General features: G+C 42.7%; 1 protein-coding gene across 1 annotated transcript; it reads right to left on the bottom strand.

Annotated features, from left to right (window-relative positions):
• Positions 1-278: 278 nt before the first annotated feature.
• Positions 279-21,155, bottom strand: zgc:195001 (uncharacterized protein LOC567531 homolog). The gene is made up of 5 exons (XM_036590318.1): positions 21,053-21,155; positions 4,804-4,836; positions 3,032-3,094; positions 2,514-2,653; positions 279-983 (listed from the first exon to the last, which is right to left on the bottom strand). Exons 1-5 carry the CDS (start codon positions 21,105-21,107, stop codon positions 573-575), a joined length of 702 nt encoding a protein of 233 aa, XP_036446211.1. The 5' UTR covers positions 21,108-21,155; the 3' UTR covers positions 279-572.
• Positions 21,156-26,525: the final 5,370 nt, after the last annotated feature.

Below are 26,525 nucleotides of genomic sequence, written 5' to 3'. Positions count from 1 at the left end.
ATCCTGAAAGCGTTCTTCAGATTGATGTAGAAAGCTATAAACAGTTCTATGTAGAACCTTTTTGAAAAGCGTTCTATATATAGCAACAAGATGGGTTCTTCTATGGTAACAAGCTTGATATTGTAACAATAGAAGAACCCTTTTTGGTGCTATATAGAGCCATTTTTTTCAAAAGGTCCCATATAGAACCATATACAACACATTCTCCATCGATCTGAAGAACACTTTCACCATGCAGAGAACCTGTTAATCTTGCAAAGGGTTCTCTGAGTGTTCGTGGTTCTATATACAACCATTTTCTCTACTAAAGAACCCTTAAAGAACCATATAAACTTTCATTAATTGTTAGCTACATTAGCCTCAGAGCTCCAGTGTAAAACTAAAGAAGCAAATTTCAGACCCCAAACCTGTCTAAGTTTGATTATTTTCCCCATTCTATTGCTTTCAACACCTTAAGGTGAGTCAAATGAATGACCCGGACCCCCTCCCCACCCCGCTTTCCCACCCATCATTCCTCTCTCTCCACTCTCTTCACACCCACCCTCTTCCATTCCTCCTCCCTCCTTATTCTCTTACTGATCCTTCTTCATGATCACGCAGTAGGACTTGCGGCCGACCCAGAAGCCTGGGAACACCATTTCCTTGAAGGTGGTTTTGAACTGGTGCAGCAGCCGGACCTCTTTGGCCCCTCCCTCCGTTTTCTCCACCATATAGAAGCACAGTATGCCGGCAGGCTGGTCCAGGTAGATGCCGATGGTGTTGGATAAGCTTCCCTGGATCTCCACGTTCTCCCCATCATGCCAGACGTGGTAGCAGGAGCCTGCCCAGCCGACTCCCCACGACATGTCGTTCTCTCCCAGGCCGCAGGGGCCGTCCTTAGCCTTTCTCCCTGCGCTCTCGCTCACCACCCCAATCACCACCCAGCCCTCATAGTCCACCTCCCAGTACCCACGGCAGCCCAGCAGACCCTCCTTACACAGAACCTGCAGGAGAGCAGAGAGGAAAATGATGTATTCAGTCAGTGGTTCCTGAGGGACTAGAAATGTTCCAGTATTTTAGGCTTTTTATACATTCTACACATTCTATCCTGCTAGTGCACGGTTAGAGACTGTAGCCCATCTGTCGAAGTACAGTTTGCATTAGCCACACTCTAGCTCTCCAACAGTGGCCAGTTCTGACCGTTGAGCTGCTCTTGGCCAGTGGCCAGTGAGTGGAAGCACAATGTAGGTGTTTCTAATAAAGTGGCCAGAGAGTGGAAGCAAAAAGTACTTGTTTCTGATAAAGTGGCCAGTGAGCGGAAGCAAAAGGTAGATGTTTCTAATAAAGTGGCCAGTGAGTGGAAGTAGAAGGTAGGTGTTTCTAATAATGCGGCCAGTGAGTGGAAGCACAAGGTAGGTGTTTCTAATAATGCGGCCAGTGAGTGGAAGCACAAGGTTGGTGTTTCTAATAAAGTGGCCAGTTAGTGGAAGCACAAGGTAGGTGTTTCTAATAAAGTGGCCAGTGAGTGGAAGTAGAAGGTAGGTGTTTCTAATAATGCGGCCAGTGAGTGGAAGTCCAAGGTAGGTGTTTCTAATAAAGTGGCCAGAGAGTGGAAGCAAAAAGTACTTGTTTCTGATAAAGTGGCCAGTGAGCGGAAGCAAAAGGTAGATGTTTCTAATAAAGTGGCCAGTGAGTGGAAGTAGAAGGTAGGTGTTTCTAATAATGCGGCCAGTGAGTGGAAGCACAAGGTAGGTGTTTCTAATAATGCGGCCAGTGAGTGGAAGCACAAGGTTGGTGTTTCTAATAAAGTGGCCAGTTAGTGGAAGCACAAGGTAGGTGTTTCTAATAAAGTGGCCAGTGAGTGGAAGTAGAAGGTAGGTGTTTCTAATAATGCGGCCAGTGAGTGGAAGTCCAAGGTAGGTGTTTCTAATAATGCGGCCAGTGAGTGGAAGCACAAGGTAGGTGTTTCTAATAATGCGGCCAGTGAGTGGAAGCACAAGGTTGGTGTTTCTAATAAAGTGGCCAGTTAGTGGAAGCACAAGGTAGGTGTTTCTAATAAAGTGGCCAATGAATGGAAGCACAAGGTAGGTGTTTCTAATAATGCGGCCAGTGAGTGGAAGCACAAGGTAGGTGTTTCTAATAAAGTGGCCAGTTAGTGGAAGCATAAGGTAGGTGTTTCTAATAAAGTGGCCAGTTAGTGGAAGCACAAGGTAGGTGTTTCTAATAATGCGGCCAGTGAGTGGAAGCACAAGGTAGGTGTTTCTAATAAAGTGGCCAGTTAGTGGAAGCACAAGGTAGGTGTTTCTAATAAAATGGTCAGTTGGTGGAGACAAAAAGTAAGTGTTTCTAATAAAGTGGCCAGTGAGTGGAAACAAAAGGTAGGTGTTTCTAATAAAGTGGCCAGTAGGTGGAAGGAAGGGTTTAAGTGAATACTGTGTATATTGTAGTGTGGAATGTGAAATCCTATACTTAACCAGAAAAAAATATTATTTGTGAAAGAAGCCGAACCAGTATTTTAATGGGCAAAAACACACCTGTGGGGAGTGTTCATATCTTTCAGGTCTGTCCAGGACAGGACACACCTCCTCTGACATGCGGGACACTTTGGCACCCCCCTCAGAGAGCCACAGCAGCTTCTGAGCAGTCCTGTCATCCAGGGAGAGAGACATCCAGTCTAAGAGAAAGAGAGAGAGAGAAGACCTAAACCAAAGACACAACGTCTCTCCATATAAGGATATTGTACTGCTTTAACAGCAAGGGTCCGATGAGGGTCCTCAATTCATTTCCTCATTAGTTACTATACATTTCCTATATTAGTTACTGAATAATTAAGTATAGATACTGAGCCTTAAAATTAATAACTGAATTAGTTTGCAGTTGAAGGACATTTAACGTCCAGACTGCCCACTTCATTTCTGATAAAGCAGGCGAAGGCAAGGTCACATCATGTGGTTCTTTCACATGAACAAAAAGGCTACGAGAGGACTCCACTTCAAAAGCCGGACCACCTCTTTCCCCCCCCAGTGACAAAGAGCCAAAAACCCTGACATACATTTCATCAGCTCTGCCCTGGTGGTGGGCTCAGGAATGTCGGGCTCATATGGAGGCAGCTCCTCTGTGATGGAGACGAAGAGAAACAGAGAGAGAGAGAGAGAAGAGAGAGGAAGAGAGTCGTTACATTCTATACTGCGATCAGATAATCCAGTGTAAATGAGTCCACCTGTCCAAATGAAGCCCAAAGTCCTGTGACTCCACAGGGAGGTTAATCCCCTGATTAGCCTCGCAGAAACAGCGTGTAAAAGTCATTTGCACTGCTGAGAGAGTGAGTAAGGAGGCAAGGCAGCTGTAGAGCTCACCTTCAGAAAGTGGCGATCGTAATTATCACGCAGGCAGGAGGGCAGGCGGTTATCTTTAAATGGTGCGTGGTCCTTTTACACCCGAGAGTGTCGGGTGTCCATGTGCAAAGTCTACTGCCCCGTCAGAAAATAGCTCCACGCTAAGACTTAACCTATGTAATGCGCTTGAGGCTCTTTCATGTGGACATGCTATTACATACTTAGGTTTACACAATAGGCCAGAGGTTTGGAAGCAACATGGAAATATGATTTGTTGAAGGGAGTCCTGCAGAGTTTTACTGCAGCTCTAATCAGATCCACATGAATCCTACATTCAGATGCTCCAGTAGGTTCAGGAGAGTTAGGCCCAATCCCATTTCAGCCCTCGGCCCTACCACTCAGCCCTTAACCCTCCGATTTTTGTTGAGATAGAGGGGTAGGGCGGAGTGTTAGGGCTACATGGCCCTCCGAAATGAGGTTTTTCAGAGACTCCAAACTGAGTGTTATGAGAAAAAAGGAAAAACCGGCAAGATGGAGCATAAGCGACCAAAGAAACCCACAAATGTGAGGATTTTCTCAGTTAAAAAGTTGCTATAACTGTTGTATTATCTTAGTTTAATGTTGTTTCAGTGTATTTTTGTCCTTTTCTTCATAATAAGCATAAAAAATCATTAGTACTATGCTAATGTCTCGGTAGCTAACTAGCTAACTTTCCAGTTCCACCTTAAATAGTCCAGCAGTTCTGACGCCTGAAGTGCCAGAATGTAACTGCTGCTCCATTTAAGGTGGAACAGAAAAAATTCGAACAAGAAGCTGGTGAATATCTGACTTCAGCTTCATATCACTGAAGAATTAGGGGTGGGCGATAATAAATAATTGCCCCCCTCTTTGAAGCCATATGATTCCCTAAATGTAACTAAAGCCCAGCAGTGAGGAGCTGAACTTTACCCTCCTCTGCTGTCACTGCAGACTGGCAGGGTCGCCTACAGAGCAGCGCTGGTAGCTGTTAATGAAGTAATGCTCTTTTTATTTGAGGGTCCCACTTCAGAGGGACGATTTCAACCACTACCCCTTGTAACTCAGTTCCAAGGGGCAAGATGACGCTCGAAAACAAGGGGTAGGGGTAAAAATAAGAAATGGGATTGGGCCTTACATCAGGGGCCAGGTTCTCAAACCCAAATTAAGCCTAAGTCTAGACTACAAAGAATTTCCAATGGTGGTTCACATAGGGACTGCAGTTTAGTCCAAAGACCAGGCGTAATCAATCAAACCGCTTGGTTAAAAAAGATTTCTAGGTTTCTACAGTTAAAATGTCAACCCACTTAATAATAACAGAACCTTAATCCACTTCCTCATGCATCTCCACACCACCCCTGTTCTCCATTGTTGGTTTCTGACTTAAAATGTTTTTCACACTTAAAAAAAATCACCGCTAGCTTCCACACTTTTGTTCTGCAGTGTGCGACTTGTGTCCATGTGTGATATTTACCAGTAGCGATTGCAGCCTTTGAGGCTTTTCTTCCTGTTGAGGAGAGAAATCAGAGAGAAAACAGTGAACAAATGTGTTGATTGTGTTGAGTTCCCCTCTTGTCACTGGGGTGGTTCCCTCAAGGGTCCATCTCAGTACCTTTAGTCAGGGAACATAACTGAACCATAATCCACTGAAATGATATGTTCTAAGCTGTACTGACTCCACACACCCCGTCTCGTCTCCAGGCTTTTATTTTACTGTTCTGTTTTAAAACATTCAGTTATGAAAAGGTACAAATACGAACTTTTCACCTGGAAAAACTTATTTAAGGGTCACAATCAGACCTTAAAACCACTGTTGTACCTTTGAGGGAACATTTATATTTTTTGTACCTTGAGGAACCAAAAATGTACCTGAACAGAACCTTTATTTCTAACAGTGTATAACATAAGAATAGCTAAACCAGTTTGCATTGAATTCCCTGTACTTACTGAATAATAAGCCTTAGTATGTAAAAAGGCTGGGATTTTAAGGGGTTAACTGTGGATGTTTGCCTTCGATATGGTGTATCGATGTAATTATGCTGTCGTCTTCTTGTAAAGAGATGCCAAACACCATTATTTTTAGCTTTGTGCTTTATTTTTTAGTAGGATTATTTAGTGACCCTGCTTTCCTGCACACAATTCAGAAATTTGAATGACAAAATGGTTAACGGTTAATCAGTTGATCAGATACGGCCCTAGTGGTCAGTCTTGTTTTGCTAAACTATCCTTCACCCAAACAGGAAATGATCAGAAGTGCAGAGCCTGTCGATAATGAGTGTAAATGTAGCTGTGTAATTACATGAATGCTGTTACACTGAAATGGTGTAAAAATAAAACCACAACAATAACTCTCGACTGCTAAAGGTTAAAGGTGAAGTACAGTGTACATGCCAAGTTCACGGTGCTCAGGGACCTCTGTGTGCTTCCGCCTCTCGACCCCTGTGACCCTCCGTGTGACATAACCTCCACACTCTCCCTTCCTGTGCCTGTCGGGGGTGATAAATCTAACCCGCTATGTGGGCAATGTGGCTCTGTCATTGTTAGCACTGATTCATGGAGTTTACTCATGCCTGAGGTCACAGATCACCTCCTCGGGGCCTTCGGTGCCTAAACTTAACCTTTACTGCACACACACACGTCAAAGACACTGACAGGTGTTTCTGAGAAAACACTTTGTTTCTGCTGCTGTTATTTCAGAACCCGTTTGCATTGCTACCAGCTTCGCGGCTATAAGGAGCTTCACTCACGAACGTTCTCAGAAAAGCGGCGGATGAGGTGAAGAATCACTGCAGCGTCCGTCAACATCAGCACTGTTTATACACACACACGTCCATGCAGTTCCATCTTCTAGTTCTTAAATGGTCAGTTTCACTGTCACACTGACGTGTACCTGATACACTCGTACCAGCACTACACACACCGTCACTACTGTGCTGAGAATGCTCCGCTAGCCAAATGATTACTGGTCAGTGGTGCTGTGGTCAGAAACTGACCAGTGATGAATGGGGTGGGGGGGTAGAGATGTGTAACAGTCAGTGATTATACCCCTATATAGTGGACATATGAGTGTGTCTATACGTCTGTATATAGATATTTCTAATAAAGTGGCCAGTGAGTGGAAGTCCAAGGTAGGTGTTTCTAATAAAGTGGCCAGTGAGTGGAAGCACAGGGTAGGTGTTTCTAATAAAGTGGCCAATAAATAGAAGCACAAGGTGGGTGTTTCTAATAAAGTGGCCAGTGAGTGGAAGCACAAAGCAAGTGTTTCTAATAAAGTGGCCAGTTAGTGGACTGAACAAATCCCAAATATTTGTGAAAACTGCATAATTGGGTTTTAAGAAGAAATGTCTTCTCAAGACCGGTCAGTGAATGAGGTCCATTCTTATGAATTTCCTCGGAAATCTTTCGTAAATCCAGCCCAAAGATCAATCAGGAGTGAAAGGCTGTGATAACATGAATAATGTCCCAGCGCTGCGATATTATCAGTACATTATCAGCACACTGAGGCCATTTATAACACTGTAAAATGAGAGGTGAAGCCACTAATGCAGACGTGTCAGACTCCCCTCGTTGGGACCACAGCGATGCGAGGTTTAGCGCTCGACCAGGCAGAACAACGTGTCATTTTTCAACTGCTCATTTGTCTTCACTCGTCCCCCTCCTCTCCATCACTTTCCTTCTATAAATATAAGACGTATACACTAACGAGGCACGTCTCAGTGTTAACATATCCCTGGATAACAGGGAGAGAATGAAAACTGATCACTCACCATCCAATGAATATTTCTGTACTACGCCCTGAACAAAACATGTTAAAGTAATAATTCAGCCAAAAATCCGTCCGTCAGTGAATAAAAAGTACATTACAGTGAGTAGAGTACAGTACAGTACAGTAGTAGCAGCAAACTTCAGGACTGAATATTGTTTATACATTAGTATTTGTTTACAGATATCTAGAGATGCACCCATACCATGTTTTCCCTTTAGATACCGGTACCTGATCCTTTAGTATCAGCCGATATCAAGTACCGATACTAACTATCTGACTTAACTCACGTCCTGATATTTATACAATTACATATTTTATTTTGGTAAAATCTATGTTCTGCATCACAAATAAAACACACTCAGATTGGCTAGATGGTGTTTACTTGTTGGATTATATTTATTAGATACTTAACAAAACTTATTTTTGTCTATTTACTGTATTTATATATATTTAGTATTTACATTATATTATATTATATTATTATTAATAAGAACTATGTTCAACTTAAGTAAAGGTAAAATATCTTTACTGTGTAAAACAGTTAAAAACAGAACTGAACAGTAAACAGATAAACCTGTGGTGTTTACATATCAGCACACAGCAGCTTCTCAGGCTCAAAAACGGAGCTGAATGTTGTTTCACATCCAAGTTTCTCGAGTTATTTGTCTCATATGAGCGTCTTGTTCAGACGTGCTGCATCTCTGAGCGTCGGTTCAGTGAATATCACCGTCGTTCTCGCTGTTAGTATCAGTTACTTTCAGTGTTTTTTCTTGGTTGAAGCGACGGGCCGCGAGACCCCGCTGCCGAGTGATACATTAAACCGACGGAGGCACACCGCAGGCGGGGCTAGTGGACGCACAGGCCTGGCTAGTGGGCTGCTATGCTAAAGGCTAAATTGAGGCTAAATGCTATCATTATGGCGAGAGTCCAGCGGTTCCTTCCGCTCTCAAAATAACATTAACTCAGACTGTAAGTGACCAGACAGCGGCAGTCGAGTGATTACTGAGAGAAGCAGCTCAGCTGTTCAGGTAAGAGGCTCCGTTAGCGTGTTTTTCACACCAAAAACCGCCGTTACAGATTCTGCCATGAGCTTTTTACGGCTGCTTATCGTCCCAAACCGCCGACGTGTTCGGTTCTGTCTAATAGCGCACGTCAGAAATTGCTTCGTTGTATCGGTCATACGTATCGGTACTGTATCGGTATCAGCACCGATACTGGCACTTAAATGCAGTATCGGTATCGGTGCAACACTATAGATATCAATATATCATACACTGTCAGCAAGTATATTAGAAATTACTGAACCTCTACATGCAGTTTGCGCAGTGCTACCTTATAAACTATTATCTTCTGTTACTCGCTAACTATGTTAGCCACCATCTCAAAAGCTAAAGAAGCAAACTTCAGACACCAGACATTTTTCATGTACAACACCGGCCTTCGGTTGGGCTCTGGTTTGTTTTCTAATAAGTAAATTTTATGTAGTAGATTCGTTTTAGTTTAAAGGAATGTGTCTATGTAGCTTTGTGCATTGTTCCTCATGAACTCTTTATCATTCTCTCTGTTTGATGTTATAGTCTGGCATTCAGAAACAGCTGGAGTTTGATGAGTGGGTGAGCGCATCCATGAATGAAACCGGGGGTGTAGTTACAGTACAGGCGCAATCACACCATGGATGATGAGGGGTGTGTTGGACTGGTGGATCTTTCCTCTTGCTCATTAAACTCACAACTAAGTGTGTTAAGCATTTCTGCAACGGCTGATCAGAGGAGGGTGGATGCTGTTCTCTGCCACGATGTAATTCCACAAAAATATACTGATAATAAACACTGTTAGTGCATTACAGATGTGCAAGATATCATTTTATCCCAGCACCACATTTTCTGTGTTTGCAGTAATCCGCTCGTCACCGCGTTCAAATTTAGCAGTACCAGTGGGGGCACGGTCGGATTGGGTCTGAGGGTCGGGAAAGGGGTCGGTTCGGACTTCATGCCTACGCTATGTTTGGGCTAAACGGGAAGACCGGAAACTAAAAGATGCTGCGTTTGTTTTTAGAGTTCTGAGAGAAGGCCGAGGGACAAGCTCTCAAGACGTTTCTCTGAAGAACTACTCACACCACCGCAGGGTGCCAACCACGGGGAAAGCCTCAGACTTCCTGACGTCTCGGCCCGTCGTCCCCTTCAGAAGGTAAAAACGAGAGCGTTTGAGCGTGTCACTTGATCTGACGGGGCTGGCCTTGGACAGGGAAGGGGTGTTCTCGATGTAATGCTTCTTCTTGACAGGCCGCTCTGTCAGAGCCTGCAGTGGCTCTGCTGACACAGAGCTCTCAGGGGACAGGTGCTCTGACCACGCGTGAGCATGAAATACTGCCACCCGCCACACTGAGGGTCCCCACACACCTGTCTAGCTGGTGTAACATCTCTCTCTCTCTCTTATACACACACATATACACACACACACACGAGCAGCGTTCACAAACAGGGGGTCATTACATAACCCTGGCCATCATGACGGTTCAAAGCCAAAATAAAAGGCAGCTCATATGAAACATACATCACGCTGCTTTAAACATTATATATGACTTGCTTGGAAATACCGGCAGGATTGTGGAACACCGGCAGCTGCTGTCAAGCCACACAGACCATAATAGCTAGATTAATGCCACTGAGTCATTACAGGGTCCATTTAGTGTCTACAAATAGTGGATAATGAGATGATAATCGTGGCATGTAGGAGAACACAGAGGAACACGCTGAGCTCTAGAGTCAGGTTACACAAACTCGCACTATAAAGGAGGTCCACAGAGAGAGGGAGAGGGGATTAGGATGGAGGAGAGGTTGTGAAGGTCATCTTTATTTGATGACAGGTCACTCTATCTGTTATTAGCACTTTACTTCTGTCTGTACATCTCTGCCTTAGTGGGAAAGTATTTAGCCCTTTGGGGGGGATTAGATGTCCCCAGTACGACGATAACATGAACATTTAGAACACTTAGATTTGACTGGTCTGCATGCTTTTCTCCAGAAACTGTGTAAAAGTGGCCAAAGCTGATCTTTGGGTTAAGACTGATTTATACCTCTGTGTCATCTGTGGACATGTGCGACATCGTGCACTGACGTTCGAGTAGGCGTCTACCAACATGCACCCAATTAACTAGAAAGTGTCCACTAGGGGCAGTGTTTTGAATGTTTTCCTCCTTCTCTATTTACTTCACTGTTTTTTATAATGTTTTTAAGGTGGGTCGAACAGCTACATTCAATTTTGCACTAGTTCTAGTTTAGTCTGAGTGTTATTTGGGTCGCATCCCGCCCCCCACTGCCACCGGATAGCCAATCAGTGTTGGCCTGATGCACAGAGTGATGATTTTGGAGGTATGTATGCTGTGGCCTCTGCAAGCTACACCTCTTCTCTGCTAGGGTGACCTGACGTCCTCATTTTCCAGAGACAGTCCCCATTTTCCAGGGATAGTCCCCATTTTGGTGGCCTGTCCTGGCTGGAACTGTCCCCTGAAATGTCCCAGTGAATTAAAAACACACCGGAAAGTCCTGGCAGCACAGAAGACAGGTAGACGTCTCGTGTTGTGCTTGTTTTGGCCAGCAGAGGACGCTGGCTGCTGCTATCCACTAACCACATCTGCCATTGCACACCTAAATATTTAATGTGAATATGAATTATAGGCTCATATGACCATTGAGCCTTCTGTGGTAAACATATTCCTGCCTCATCCCCACCTGAGCCGCTAGACTTAGTGACTTTTGAGGCCCTTTTCACTTAGCGACTGCATTTCTAAAAAGTGACAAGCGATACATTTTGTGAAAGTGAAAAAGAGAAATATGAATAATTTATAGGACTATAGTAATTTATTCCCATAAGTGCTGACCATTCTCTTATTGAGTGATTCATAGTTTACCGTGGTCTCACTGGTAGCTACTATATGATTTTCTAACATGGTTTACAAAGTTACTTAGTTTGTACCCAATTTTATCAGCCAGCCTTCACCCTAGTTTATGACAGTACAACAGTTACCATGGTCAAAATACAAGAAACTGGAACTTTTACTATTACTTTCATATTAATATTAAATCATATTAAATATTTTGGCTCGAGACATTTACGTGTATGGCATTTGGCAGACACTCTGATCCAGAGCAGGGTAGGATAAGGCAGTGTTTGGAGTCTTGCCCAAAGACTGTTACTGGCAGTGTGTGAAATACCCTCTGGTATTCGGGGTGTCCAATGTTTGCTGGCTACTCCAGCATTGACTGGCTGCCAACTCTCTTGTCATAGCAGCACTGATGCTAGCTTTAATGGCAACAAAACGTCTGTTCTTACAATTCTTTTGAAAATGCTGTTTTCCGGTTTGTTCATGTGCTCTTCCATACATTAACTGAAATCTTGTTTGGCCTTCAGTTTGAGAAATGAGTAGCAGCTCTTTCCTCCAGTCTCTTGGGAAATTAGGCAAGTTTTCAGATTTACAGATATGCTGCGGCATATTATAAAACTTTTCAGAGGTATCCTGGGCATAGTTTTGGGGGGTAGTCATGGGCTGGAGGTTAGGGAACCAGCCTTGTGACCAGAAGGTCGCTGGTTCGATCCCCTGAACTGACAGTATGTGACTGAAGTGCCCTTGAGCACCTAACCCCCAACTGCCTCCCAGGCACCGTGGATAGGGCTGTCCAGGCAAGTTTGCTCACTGCCCCCTAGTGTGTGTGTGTTCACTAGTGTGTATGTGGTGTTTCACTGCATGGATGGGTTAAAATGCGGAGGTGAAATTTCCCCGTTGTGGGACTAATAAGGGTCACTTAACTTACAGTTGCTAGACTACAAATGACCAACTGGGTGAACCAGTTTGCTACAGCGCCACCCTGAGGCAGATCAGAACTGCATCTTTAGCTAATTAATATCAAAGACAGAAGCTTGACGATTATGGGTGAAGCTAAACAACAAGCTTTCTGAGAATTTGAGCATCTATTTCCCCTAAGAAAACATAACATCATAATGGGATTATTTTCATGGACCCCACAGAATTTTGATTTTGAGACATTCAGGGGGTCCAAAAGGTTAATTAGGGGGTCCCAGACACCCCAGGACCCATTGTATTTCACGCCATGGTTATTGGTTTCTCATAGTATGTTTGCCCCAGCAGGGGATGAAACCCCAGTCTGCAGCATGGAGGGCAGAGGTATTACTCACTACACTATATCCACCAAGATACAGCTATCATATATTCTTTTTTATTGTGTGGGGGATGCATTATTAAAATATCAAATTTGACTGATGTGCCCTTCTCTAGATGTGATGTAATAGGTAAAATGGCCACCCTGTGAAGAAGGTGAACTGAGAACACTACCCCAGGCTGTTAGTCTGGGTTTGGAAATCAGCTCATTATACTGAGGGGTTAATGTTGTATAGATGGGCACTACCCAGCAACAATATTGCTCAACCAGCCTTCATTTGGACATCCATCTCGATTTAGCCATCAGCCATGGTCAGTGACCTCAGTGCATGGTCCTGACCCGCATGACAGAGCAGAAGCGAACTGTTTAGTTTGGCTGTAGTAGTTGCGGTCAGCGCCAGGTCTAGGCGTGGTGAGCAGAGTGGGGCAGATCAGGTTGTGCCACAGGATCGGGGCAGTGGAACTGATAGTGGAATGGACACAGGGTCCCAGAGACGACCTCAACCTCCCTGATCTTCCAGATGACATGTGAAGCGCCACCCGCTGTGCAGCGGCCTCTCTGATCACTGTTGATCTGACATGGGTCAGGTGGAAAAAAAGCGTAAATGGACAGATGTACAAACAAGGCTGCGGTTTCTGAGATATGGCCGAGAAACGAGATATGATGTGGCTCATAGGAACTACAGAGCTGTACTTACTGAGAACACATCGTTGACAGCTGTGAATTTCAGAGAGCATTCAGGTCAGGATGGTTTACCTCGCTGAAAGGGGGGCCATTTTACTGAAACCTTCAGAGACACTGTGCTTCCTTTAGGTCAACAGTGCGCACAATAGCAGTGTCTATAGGAGCATCACAATCACACAAGCAGTGTCTATAGCAGTGTCTATAGTCCTACATAGTGTCTATATGACACAAGCAGTATATATAGTCCTCCCATTGAGAAGCACTGTAACTGAGGATGTTGTAGAAGTGGTCTGAGCCTTGAGCATAACCCATGGTGGCTGGACCAACAAGGCCATAAACAGAGTTATTGCTGTTATTGTTATTCAGCTATAGCTGCTTTTCTCGCATCTCCCGCAGGAAACTGGTCCCATAAAAGTAGAACTCTTAACTTTTGACCTCATTCGCCAGCTTCTTGTTTGAATTTTCCCGTTCCACCTTAAACGGTGCCTGAGGGACCAGAACATAGCTAACTATGTAGTTAACTGTTGCACCATTTAAGGTAGAACGTGAAAATTCAAACAAGAAGCTGTCGAACGAGAAACTGACTGCAGCTTCGTGACTTTTTAGTGTTTGACAGTTTCTTGTTGCAGATTAAACATATCAGAAAACCAACTGGAGTGATTATAAACGCCAGTGAGTCCATTCGTCTCTAAATCATCGACCTCTTTGTCTTTGTACCTACTGCTAACTAGCTTGGCAGCAGTTCTACATTAACTCCAGCGTTTAAGACCATTTAGTGTTAAAACTGTGTTATAATGATCAGCAGAGCTTTATTTTACTGTAAAGGAGGATTATTTTATTTTTACCTACAAATCTAATTCTGCTGTGGAGCCACAACAGGGCGGTAAAAGAGCCCCTGGTTTAGGCGATGTTGGCTGCACTACAGCAGTGCAGCTAAAATGTGTGAGCTACTCAAACCTATCCGCTCCTGGCTGATGAAAGCCAGGTTAAAGCTCTTTTTTACACTCTACTCATATAAATTGAATAAAATAAACATATTCAGCATCCTTTATGCTTGGCATCAGTTTACTACCTTTTCACAAGCTAGCTGTTACTGAGCTTAAAAACATGAGCTGAAAAAGACTAGGCTAATAACATTAGCTGACGATAGCAGACCATTAGCATTTGTCTATCTAAAAGACTGGGTGCCTTTCTCTGTGAATTTCAAGCCACATGCGGTCTATTGTGGCTCTCTGTGGCCTCCATATAGTTTAATGTAGTAAAGGCAAACGGCTGCACTGTGTCCTGCAACACGATGAGGAATTGAACAGTGCTCAGAGTCACGGAGGCCAGCAGAAGCGTCGATGCGAGTGTTGGCGCCGGTGTGTGTACATCCATTAAAAACAATGGCTTTGGTCCAGTGCCCAAGATGGAAAAAAGATACGTACATGTAAAGTATTGGATGTCAACATCAGCCCAGAATTCCTGTATTGGTGCATCTATAGTGGAAGGACCGGTATGGTGTCAGATTAAAAATTTCCAAGCGAGGAGGCGCACATGGAGGCACGCGAGGAAAACTGTTTTTTCTGCTCGCTATTGAGCTTCTGCTCGCGCAAGAGTTTAATTAGTTTTGACAGTTGTGGGTGGGTCCTGACATATGATTGGGCACTGCTGATTTCTGGAACTGTGTTGTGGTTGTCTGGCTGTCAGTTGCAGCATATAAAAACTGGGAATAGGGATTTCGCTCTGGCTAATTTTCCTTGTGTGCAAGTGTGCTTTTCCGCGCATGAGTAATTGTCTTCACACGCAAGAGTAGTTTTCCACACGCGAGAACGGTCTTTCTCACTTGCGAATTTTGGATTGGATTTGACACCATAGACCGGTGTCCCACAATGCACCATACCATGTAGAATAGAAGTGGACATGGAATACCCAGAATGCATTGTGTCGCTCATGAGACAGAATTAGGCAAAGTTGATTCAGACCAATTTGGGCCAAATCTTTGGGGTTTTTTGGTCCAGAATTTTAGTTTAGTCCGGTTATTAGCTACAGGCACTGTGTATAAATGTAAACCCTACTATCAGCTTCGACACGGCCCCAAATAAAAAGACTTTCATTATAGATAAACCTTCAGATTTGAAGGAATGTGATCTGTCACTTACAAAAACGCTGTTTAGTAGAGCTCTCAATAGCACTCCTGATCACCGAATGAATAGTGATGAGGAGGCCGTTCCCAGCAGAGTACAATTTACTGTTTGGATGACAAAATGGAGGCAGCATTGTAAACAAGAAATGTGGAGCTGGACTAGTGGGGATGGGAAGTGGTGGAAGCCTGAATCATGTGGAGAATGAGAGTTTAAAAATGGACGGGTGGGGATTTGAAACCGGGGATCTGATGAAGGCAGCCAAAGGGGGCTAGAGAGACTCGTTGAGATGATTGATGAGAGGGAAGTGTTGGCAGAAAGAGGGATGCTGTTGGCTGGTAAAGGCAGAGCTGAAGAAGAACATGATCGGTGTGGTGTATCTACACTCCTCCCTGACCAAACAGCACATTAAACACATCGTAAAATCAACAGTGAATAACACACTGATGACTCTATTTACTATCAACTCGGTCACTCAAACACAATAAGCCGAACACTTCTACCTGTCTGTCTGTTGGGATCTATCTATTTACACCAGCGTGTGTGTCTTGCTTTCTGCCTGTGCATGTGTCTGTCTGTGTGTGTGTCTATCCACGTGTTCAGCCATCTGCGTCTATATGGTGACAGCAGTGAGGTAATTTATGGCAGCAGAGTTTGTGTTGATTTTATAAATGATTCATAAAAGCAAGTGGTGTCTAAATGCGTCCCTCACATAAAGACACCTGCCGAGCTGCTGGGACGCTTGTGTTTCACTGCGCTGTGTAACGAGAGCAGTAAAAACACACAGCAGCTCAAGTGTTTCCAGTCTGTGTAACTCTGCAATTTATGACTGCTAACTATAGAGCTCCGGCGCTTTCACTGCACGCAATATAGCGGCCATACAGCAATAAAAGACAGGCACAGCCACTGTTCTCACAGTGCAGAGCAGAGGAAAATCCGCTAATGTGCTCTCAGTGCAGGAAGAGTAAGCCTGGGTTACTCTGGGTTACTCCTGCATACTTCTACAGTGACCAATGTGATGAACAGTGATGAGGAGGCCATTCCTAGCAGAGTAAAATTTACTGTTTGGATGACGAAATGGAGGCAGGATTGTGAACAGGAAATGCCCCAATGTGGAGCTGGGCTAGTGGATTCGGGAAATGGTGAAGGCCTGAATCATGTGGAGAATGCGAGTTTAAAAATGGATAACAATAATGATGAAAATCAAACATTATTTGGATATCAATAACGCTCATTTGTGGTTGTTGATAGAATTATCATACCATTCAGTTCCTCAATCCAGTATTAGCAGCGAAAGTAAGGCTATTAGTTGGAACAAGAGGAGACTGTAGTCAGTAAAGGCCCAACCTTCTTCACAGCTTTATTCCTGATATTGTTGTATGGCTACTGTTTAAAATCCCAGGCTCATTACATATTAAGACTTATTACTCAGTAACTACAGGGACTTCAATGCAAATATTCTTAGGTTGTAGAGGTGTGTAATAAAACTTCCAGCCCTGGCCATTTAAGGGGTTAAATGTGTTACATGTTGAATAGAACATAATATAAAGGCCCAGCAAAAGCAAACTGAACATGTGTAAAGGTACTTAATGTACTTAGTAATGAATATAATAATAAAGGTGCTTAATAGACGTATCCCTTGTGTGGTGTTTAAACATCTGGTATTTTTACATAAATTGTTATGACTGTATTGATTTAATAAAACAATAATGTGATGGGTCCACCAGACCACTGAGTAACAAACACATCAACACCACACAAGGGTTAAATAATTAATTTCGTAAATAACACCAAAGTCTTCTGTTTTCGTCAGGGTTCAAAACAGCCTATATCAAGTCCTGTGGAAATACATGTTTTGGCCATATCGTCCAGCCCCAGTGAGGAGCTCTATGTGCTACAGTAAAGGAATAGAACATGTGAGAGAGACAGAGGGAGACAAGCTCTAAAGCTCCCGAGGCTTTCCTCATGATTTATACCCATTTGTTGAACACAGCAGCTGTTAAACTCCTCTCTGCTCTGAAAAGACTATTATTATTTTCCTCTGACACCCAGGACGCTACGCAGGACTTTGGGGGGAGCCGCGAAATCCCAGCAATGCCCAAGGTGCCCTTTCCTCCTGTGAAATGTCATCAGTCCCCTATGTGGATGAACATATCTTTGATAGCTGGGGGCCAGGCATCAGTAACACTCCCCCCACCACCATCTCCAAACACCAACACTAACTAATACACTCATTGCTCAGCAGTCACTCAGTAGAGTGTGCTTCTTTGTGATTAGTTTCACTCTACACACTTAAAAAGGGTTCTTTAGTAAAGAACCTGGTTCTATACAGAACCATGAACACTCAAAGAACCCTCTGCATAATTAAAGGGTTCTTTGCATGGTGAAATGGTTACTCAGATTGATGGAGAATGTGCTTTAGATGGTTCTACATAGAACGTTTTTGAAAAATGTTCTATATAGCACCAAAAAGAGTTCTTCTATTGTTCCATGAACACTCAAAGAACCCTTTCCATGACTAAAGGGTTCTTGCATTATGAAAGAGTTTCTTCAGATTGATGGAAAATGTGCATGAATGTGCTACAAACGGTTCTATATAAAGCCTTTTTGAAGAGGGTTCTATATAGCACCAAAAGGGTTCTTCTATTTTTACAAGCTTGACACTGTAACAGTAGAAGAACCCTTTTCAAAAAGGCTCAATTTAGAACCATCTACAGCTTATTCTCCATCCATTTGAAGAACACTTTCATAATGCAAGAAACCTTTAATCATGGAAAGCGTTCTTTGAGTGTTCATGGTTCTATATAGAACCATTTTCTTCACTAAAGAACCCTTGAAGAACCATCTTTTTAAGTGTGTACACTGATTAGAGCTGAACCATTCAGGCTGCTCTCTGCCAGCAGTTACAAACTATAGTAGAGTACAATTACATCAAAACAATTTCTGTCTTCCAGTTTATGAATTTTGGCCGTAGTTGACAGTGAGCTGATGTAACACAGTGGCGCTTTGAAGTATTTGGATCATTTAACCCCTTAATCCAGGTTTATTTCATACAAAGGCTTATTATTCAGTAACTACAGGGACTTCAATGCAAACTAATGGAGCTATTCTTAGGTTATAGAAGTGTGTAATTAAACGTGTGGTGTTCTTTAGGTTAAACTGTGGTGTTCTTTAGGTTAAACTGTGGTGTTCTTTAGGTTAAACCGTGATGTTCTTTAGGTTAAACTGTGGTGTTCTTTAGGTTAAACTGTGATGTTCTTTAGGTTAAACTGTGACGTTCTTTAGGTTAAACTGCGATGTTCTTTAGGTTAAACTGTGACGTTCTTTAGGTTAAACTGCGATGTTCTTTAGGTTAAACTGTGACGTTCCTTAGGTTAAACTGTGATGTTCTTTAGGTTAAACTGTGACGTTCTTTAGGTCAAACTGTGGAGTTCTTTAGGTTAAACTGTGACGTTCTTTAGGTTAAACTGTGACGTTCTTTAGGTTAAACTGTGACATTCTTTAGGTTAAACTGTGGTGTTCTTTAGGTTAAACTGTGGTGTTCTTTAGGTTAAACTGTGGAGTTCTTTTTACTTCATAAAATGTTTAACAAAATCACATTTGTTTAGAAGAAAACACTTTTAGCGAAACATCAGTGGTAATGGTAAAGTCTGTGAAGACTTCCAACCAGACTACACAAAGGCTACGTTCACATTACCAGGCTGAAGTGGCACAAATCCAATTTTTTGCCCCAATGTCACCCAGATCTGATGTTTTCAGAGCTGTGTGGACACGCAAATCTGATCTTTTCAAATTCGACCTGAGCCACTTTCATATGTGGTCCTAGATTGGATACGTATCTGATTCGTGTCCATGCAACCTTAATCTGACGCTCAGATCGGAATTCATGTGCTTTTTTCCATCATTCAGCGTTACCATGGCAGCAGCGCCGAACAGAAGTTAAAGCCTGTAAACGGTGGAAAAGCAGCTCATCTCACCTTTTTCTCCTTCGTCTCGCTCTAATAATGAAGCTGAGAGCTGATCAGAGTTAATTATCTTCTCAGCGAAGCTCGTTCTGCTCGTTAGTTTGTGCTGATGATGCACGCGATTCATTCAAGTGACGTTACTGAGTAGGATGAGCTCATGAGGGTCATTTCAGGACGCCGGTTTGTCACATTAATGACAGATTTGAATCACTTACCTAAACGAGTGTGAACCATCCTGTCAGAGAGATCAGATCTGAGCAAAAAATCGGATTTGAGGCTTGTAATGTGAACGCAGCTTAAGAGTTCTGTAAAGCGCAGAGGCGGGAACGTCAAAGTCTAGGGCTGTTGTTCTCACAACGGTGTCAGTGAGCACTGATGGACTGTGAACTCAGACGTGTACAAAGGCACTCTGAATGAAAAGCAACTGCTCAAACTCAAAAAATTGCCTTTTTAAACAATATTTGACACTCCTGGAATGGTCTGTCTAAAATAAACACTACCTGGATTAAAACTTTGTGTCCCAACACCATTAATTTAATTCGTGTAAGTACGGCCCCAATGGTCAAGTGATTTTGAGGCCTCTATATATTTGATTCCTGTTGATCCAACATACAGATTTGGAGTTTCAAGTAAATTAAAGTACTATTTTTTTAGAAAAATGTATTATAATGCATTTATAACATGAATATGTGTGATAGACACAGTGGATTTCCTTCAACAGGCTAGTATAAGTTTTTGGCTCTCTTCTCCGTCCCCTTGGTCACTTTTTATGGTCACCTCTACATCTTTTACGGCGACACTTATAGGTGCCACCCCACCACTGAAGCTGTACATTGAGCATGCAGAGCATTCTCAGCATGCAGAAGTGTACGGTTTCCTCAGGGACGTTTTTGCGTTGCGTCACCATCTACATTTCACGGTTCGAGATTAATCGTTTGTCATATTTGAGTAACGGCACACAAACATTTTCCATCATGATCCGGTTTCCTCTGTCACTGGAGCGTTTGGGGATGAGGGCTGGATAACACAGAGAAGAACCAGGAGGGAATGAAGCGCAGTACCTGTTATCTGTCGTTTTTTTGTCTTTTTATTCAACCCCCAAAAATGGTTCTTTAGTAAAGGCAGTGGTTATATACACAACTGTGACGAATCACAGAATCATCTGAATCAGTGCATGGTTCTTTGCATGGTTACACGGTTCTGCTCTGTGGTGGAAATAACCCTTCTTCTGGTACTATATAGAACCTTTTTTGAGTGTAGAGTGGAAGAGTAGCATGATATGAAACATGGAAAAATCTCTAAAACTCTCTAAAAAAAGAGAAAAAATCTCTAAAACTGTAACTTTACAGGAGAAGGAAAAAACGTGCATCATTTGTAATGTAAGTCAAAGGAACCAGAATTTTTTCCAAGTCATTTTGAGCCGTTTCTTTTGGTCCATTCATCATTAAATTTACAGACAATGTAAAGGCCAACAGACTTTTTCAAATTATTTCAAAAACTGAAAAATGACAAAAAAGGACATAAGTAGCAAATTTTCCAGCTTTTGCAATATTTTTACAGCTTAGTGTTGGATGAAGCTGTTTAAGTCCCTTTACAACAAACAAAAAATCAGTCAATGAATTACTGAATAATAAGCCTTAGTATGTAATAAACCTGTGATTTTGAAGGGATTGTTCACCATAATTATGCAACAATATATTTACTATTCTATAGCTAAACAATTATTGACGATTACATAACGCAGGTTTGATTAGATTACAGCTTGAATATTAACCGTCGTCTCAGTAACTGAAACATTGGTTTAGTTCACAGTTCTACTGAATAAAAGGGAAAAATAAAGCACATTTCTCTCGGTGTGGACACGTGAGAGGAACATGTGTGTGTCCCCTACTGTGCACACAGATGGCAATGTACTTCCAGAGTGAGGAGAGCTAGGTGATGAGGAAGTGTGAGAGAGAGAGAGAGAGAGAGAGAGAGAGAGAGGGAGAGAGAGAGGGAGAGATCGTACCTGATTTCTTCAGCTCGGGCATGACTCCGTTGGTGCTGGCCGTGCCGCTGGGCATTGCACTGATGGGTGAGTGTGTGTCCTGTGAGCCTCAGCCTCCTCAGGGCTCCTCTTATTCCCTCTGGAAAAGGGGGGGGTGGAGGCTGGGGGGTGAGTATGTGTGTTTATGGGTGTGTGTACTTGGATACGATGGTGTCCAGGGGGTTAATCCCGTCAACTGAAACTCTGGTAACTTGTGTTCCTCTAAAAGAGTCAACTGACACAAGAAGACACTCCAGTTATGTTGCATGTGCACACACACATGCACACTAGCGTGTGCTGGGCTCTTTGTGGGGTGCTGCTGCCGTGCTCCACCTAACCCCCCTAATCTTAACCTCAGCAACCAGATGATCAGCTTTTGGCTTTTGTTTTTCACTTTGTCTGCAAAAGATGCAGTTTGGAGGGATGAAGACCTGACAAATGTCCCCACAACTGCGACATGTTTGTGTTTTGTGTTTTCTGGGGGTATTTGGTCCCCACAAAGAGATAAATACATGCATGCACATTTCCATGCACGTGGACATGCAGTGTGTGCAATGGAGCATCATAATTTAATCGGAGTAACAATTTGTAATTATATCAAGGTTCTATTTAGTCCCCACAAGGAGATAAATACATGCACACACACACATTCCCATAGAAATACATACGCAGTGCTTTGCAACAGAACATTTGTTTTGATATCAACTCGCTTTCTCGTCGAAAACAATCCGAAAAGTGATCCGACACGCAGTTTTAGAACATTAAATGGCTTTAAAACATCCACTGACTATATATATATGCACTTATATATAAGTCCAAGGTGAGACAGGATGATTTACTCTGAGCTCCCAGGGGCCCACTGGGGGTCCCATGCTGTTCTCACATCGCTGTCGTGCTTCAAACACTCCTCTGAAAATGAGCGAGTTGTTCTCCGGCACGCCTTTCATGTTGTGCGCCGAGTTATGTAACCAAAGCAACATGAATAAGAGCAGCTTTGCTAAGAACGGTGCAATATTTTAGCCCCCGTGTGGACAGAGACACAAAGTAAGATAAATTGGACGTGGGGGACGGGAGCCATCGTCACATTAAAGCCACTTAAGGTCTGGATAATCCTATTCCCAGCACACCCCTGCTGTGTCTGAAGGATGAATTTGGCTAGACCGGCGGCCCCGATACGAGCAGGTCCAGCTCATATTGACTTTGGACGCCGCGGAAGCCCTCATGTCACGGCCTGGATGTAATAACGATATAAATGAATGAATGTCCAATAGATCAGATATCAAACCGGCCAGCAGGCGACTGAGGAGGCAGAAAGTGAGCCCGAGAGGAGCCGTAAGGCCATCGAGGCCATAAATAAAATGATATTTGTTGTCATTAATTTTTCGACTCGTCCACACTTCATCACCCCAAACTTAAATCACACCCTGTTCCCTCCACACGCCATTTATGAGCAGGGACAAAGTGTTCCTCGTACCAAATTTCATCCACCATACGCATTTCACCCCATTGCCTAATCCGTATTATTTTTCAATTTTGAGATTTTTAAGATTATTTTAGTTTGATTCTGTTTACGACTTGGATTATTCTGAACAAAGCCAGCTTCTTTTACAAAGTAGTTATAAACAAAGTGTAAGAACTGTATGTGAAGTTTTTACTGCACACTTTTGGTAACTTGATATTAGTAAATATTGCCACTTTAATTAATTTCCCTTATTATTCCCTTATTGCCTCACTTCTTCTGCAAATTGCTAGTGATGCTGCTCGGGACGTTTTGTAACAGGGGTGGGCGATACAGCACGTGAATAATATGATATTTATCATGATTTTTAGGTTTTTAGGTTGGTGAAGAAGTTGAAACAAACAAAATGCACCAGTAAAACAGTAGCGCCACATTTAAAAGGCTATACCAGGGGTCAGCAACATGTGGCTCCGGAGCTGCATGCGGCTCTTTTACTGCCCTGTTGTGGCTCCACAGCAGAATTAGATTTGTAGGGAGAACTAAAATAATCCTCCTTTACGGTAAAATAAAGCTCTAGAACTGCTAATTCACCCTTTAACCCTGAAGATTAGAGCAGACTACTGGTCACCATAGCAACACATATAACAATCTGGCATAGTTAGTAGCTAACGAAAAGGCAACAAGATAGACGAACATCGATAATTTTGGAGTGGATTTATTTTGCATTTAGAATCACTCCAGCTGGTTTCCTGATACGTTTATTCTGCAACGAGAAACTGACGAACACTAAAAAGTCACCAAAGGTCTCCAGCTTCTCGTTCAAATTTTCTCGTTTCACCTTAAATGGTGCAGCAGTGACGTTCTGGCCCCTCATGCACCTTTTAAGGTGGAACGGGAAAATTCAAAGAAGAAGCTGGTGAATGAGAAGCGACTTCAGCCTCGTAAAAAATCCAATGTTGAGAGACATTTTATAAGAAACTGCTCTACTTTTAGAAAAGTTTCCTGCCGGAGATGCGAGAAAAGCGGCTATAGCAGATCAAAGTAATTTATTTTATATTTATTAGCCTTTAGTAGGACATACTGAGGCGTATTTACAGCCAAGATGGTAAAATGGACATAAAATGCTGAGGCTCCCAAGGTGGTTTGAATTTTGCTGAAAGGACAAAATGGCTCTTCTTAACGTTTGGGTTGCCACCTCTGGGTTATACAAACTATGAATCTCTAATATTTGGCAAAATAAATTAACAAAATACGATAATGACATTATGGGCTGACATTCGATCAGTTACTTGTTACCAAACAGCTTCTCTTAATATTTTTTTATGACCCATGCAGTTGTTCAGTGCTGACCATCCCCATCATCTACTCGGAAAAGCATACTGTGATGTTGTTTATATATCATCATGTTACCCACCCCGAATTTGTAATAGTAGCTTATCAGAGAAGCGGAGCATTAGAGAGGGCAGCCATGTGCTTATCACCATCCTTAAGGCAGACTAGACTGGGGCAACACACAGAGTGTAAATTATAGAATGACATTCAGGGGAGGTCAGCTTTTTCCCCTACAGCAATTACGGGGATCCTGGCTTCATAGTACAACACTGACATGTTCCCTTCGCTTCTTTAAAGGGGAGTTTTCTGCATAATTCAGTGTTTAACATGTAAACAGAGTGATTCAGAGTGGTTTGCTGTGAAATGGTTCAGATGTCTTCACAGTGGTGGTGATAGGAACCAGGGGTCGCCATGACTACAACACAGATATAGACATTTTATTTACTATCCTAAACCACCAGTGAACCTCCACGAGTCTACTGAGTTTTATATGGAATGTTGATGGGAAAATGGTGGAAAATCTGAAAAAAAAGACTTTTCTTTGGGGACTATTTCACCTTAGAACACCCCACATGTATCTCTCCACCATGAATAGATTAAAATAAATGTTTTAGGCCAAAATTTATCACAAAACAACCATTAAACAGTGTCATCCGGCTGAGTATTCCTAACCATTTAGTGTAATAACTTTCTGTGAGGGAGCTTTTAGAGGTGGACGTCTGGTTCCTATCACCACCACTGTGAACAATTCTGACTGTAAGTTTCTCTACAACAGAGCGTTTCACACCAAACCACTCTGAATGACTCTGTTTACATCTTAACTGTTTAATTACGAAGAAATTTTGAAAAATTGGTGGAGTTTCCTTTTAATGTAATGTATGCAGTCTGTAATGGTGACAGATTTCTTCATTAGCCCAGAGCAGTGGTTTACAAGTCCAGTCCTGGAGCTTCACTGCCCCACCCACCTGATCCAGCTCTTGAAGAGTCTTATGATGAGCTGGATCACCATCCTTTGGTGTTGGCACTGGGAACTGTGAGGGACGGTGGGCCTGCAGGACTGGAGAAAACTAGTGGTCTAGAATGAATGTTCAGAAACATGGACAAAACAACCGAGATGTCACTGCACTGTCTGTACTATGTATGTGCTCCTACCTTCACTTAGCTCCACATTAACTGACACCTCCAGCCTGACATGGTAACTACTGTCTCCTAAGTCCTTTCCTGCCTCTCGCCGTGGGTCCCTTGATCTAAAGCAGTGCTACATCGTAGCGCTTGACCTCGGCGTCACTTTGTTCTGAAGAGCGATGGGGACAAGTACAACAATGCAAAGTGAGTGATCAGTAATCACTCCTTCACAGAAAAACACAATATTCAGTAACTCAGTAAGCTGCTTTAACGTTAAAGGGGAATTCCACCAAAAATACTGAATAAGTCAATCATTGAGATGTAAACTGAGTGATTCAGAGTGGCTTGGTGTGAAATGATTCAGATCTCTTTACAGTGGTGGTGATAGGAACCAGGGGTCGCCATGACTACAACACAGATATAGACATTTTATTTACTATCCAAAACCACCAGTGAACCTACACGAGTCTTCAGAGTTTCTATGGAATGTTGATGATTGTAAAATACTGGAAAAGTTTTCACGATTTTGGCCCTGTTCACACTTGGCATTAACATCTGTCTCCAGTGATCTGATCTTAAGGGGCAGAAAAGACGTATAGAACCTTCACACTTGGCATTTCCATGTGTATCGAATGCGCCTCCAGTCAAAGCAGCTGCTGTGATGGTGCGGCTGAATAAGGCAGCCCTTTTGATGCTGTCAAGGACGCATTGTAGATGCTTTAGTGTTCACGCTGCGAATGTTATGTGGTCATATGTTCCTGAGTGATCGGATCACAGTGTGTTTCCAAGGCGCATTGGACCCCCGAATGTGTTTCAAAAAATACTTCTTAGTTCAAAAGCTTATCATAAAACTATAATAAAAATAAATGAAACAGGCCTGTGGCAGCATATTTGTAGCCAGTTTGTGTAAAAAAGTCACGGGGGAGCTTTTAGAGGCATTCAGCTCTTCAGTTTAATATCACCACTGTGAAGAATTTTCACTCTGACTGACTTTGTTTAAGCGTTGGGTTTATCCATTGAGTTTCTGTTAGATTTTGAATTTCGAATGAGAGGGTGATGTGCGCGAGCAGTGAAGATGGATTAAGCGCGGGTTCAATCATAGTAATCATCTTTACGATAGAGCCTACAGGCTCTGCAGAACAAATGCATTTAAAAGGCATCTTAGTGTGATGGACCAAACCAACTAGCCAGGCCATGAGGGCGAATAATCACACAAGATTCTCCGATTCCCGGCATTTGGGAATTGAGAGTCCAAAGCTTTGGCAAGGAATCCACACAGTGGCAGTTTTTATAGTGACAATAGATTGGCTGTATTTTACTCGGGGAAAAGTGGAAAACATGAAATACAAAATTTGTGACAAAAAAGTGACCAGTGCTGGAAAAGTTAGTGCAGTTAAGTTCCTTTATCCATAGTTAGCTGTCCAATTTGTCATACTAAAACATAATGGGCCATATGATAAAAACTACATCTTTGTGTCTCTGAGGTGGGAGCACTTTTAAATTAATATATTGTAGTGTTCTGATATTGATTTGTTTGGC

This window comes from Colossoma macropomum, unplaced genomic scaffold (genome assembly GCF_904425465.1).
Source record: "Colossoma macropomum unplaced genomic scaffold, Colossoma_macropomum, whole genome shotgun sequence".
Classification (NCBI taxonomy): domain Eukaryota; kingdom Metazoa; phylum Chordata; class Actinopteri; order Characiformes; family Serrasalmidae; genus Colossoma; species Colossoma macropomum.
Note: the sequence above shows the minus strand (reverse complement) of the source record. Positions and strands in the feature narration are given on the sequence as shown.

Excerpts from the sequence above, each read along its gene's own strand:
- zgc:195001 (XM_036590318.1), bottom strand. The coding sequence starts at position 21,107 with ATGCCCAGCGGCACGGCCAGCACCAACGGAGTCATGCCCGAGCTGAAG. Across the intron at positions 3,095-4,803 it reads AAAGGCTGCAATCGCTACTG|AGGAGCTGCCTCCATATGAG; the intron begins GTAAATATCACA and ends TCTCCATCACAG. Across the intron at positions 2,654-3,031 it reads CAGGGCAGAGCTGATGAAAT|ACTGGATGTCTCTCTCCCTG; the intron begins GTATGTCAGGGT and ends TCTTTCTCTTAG.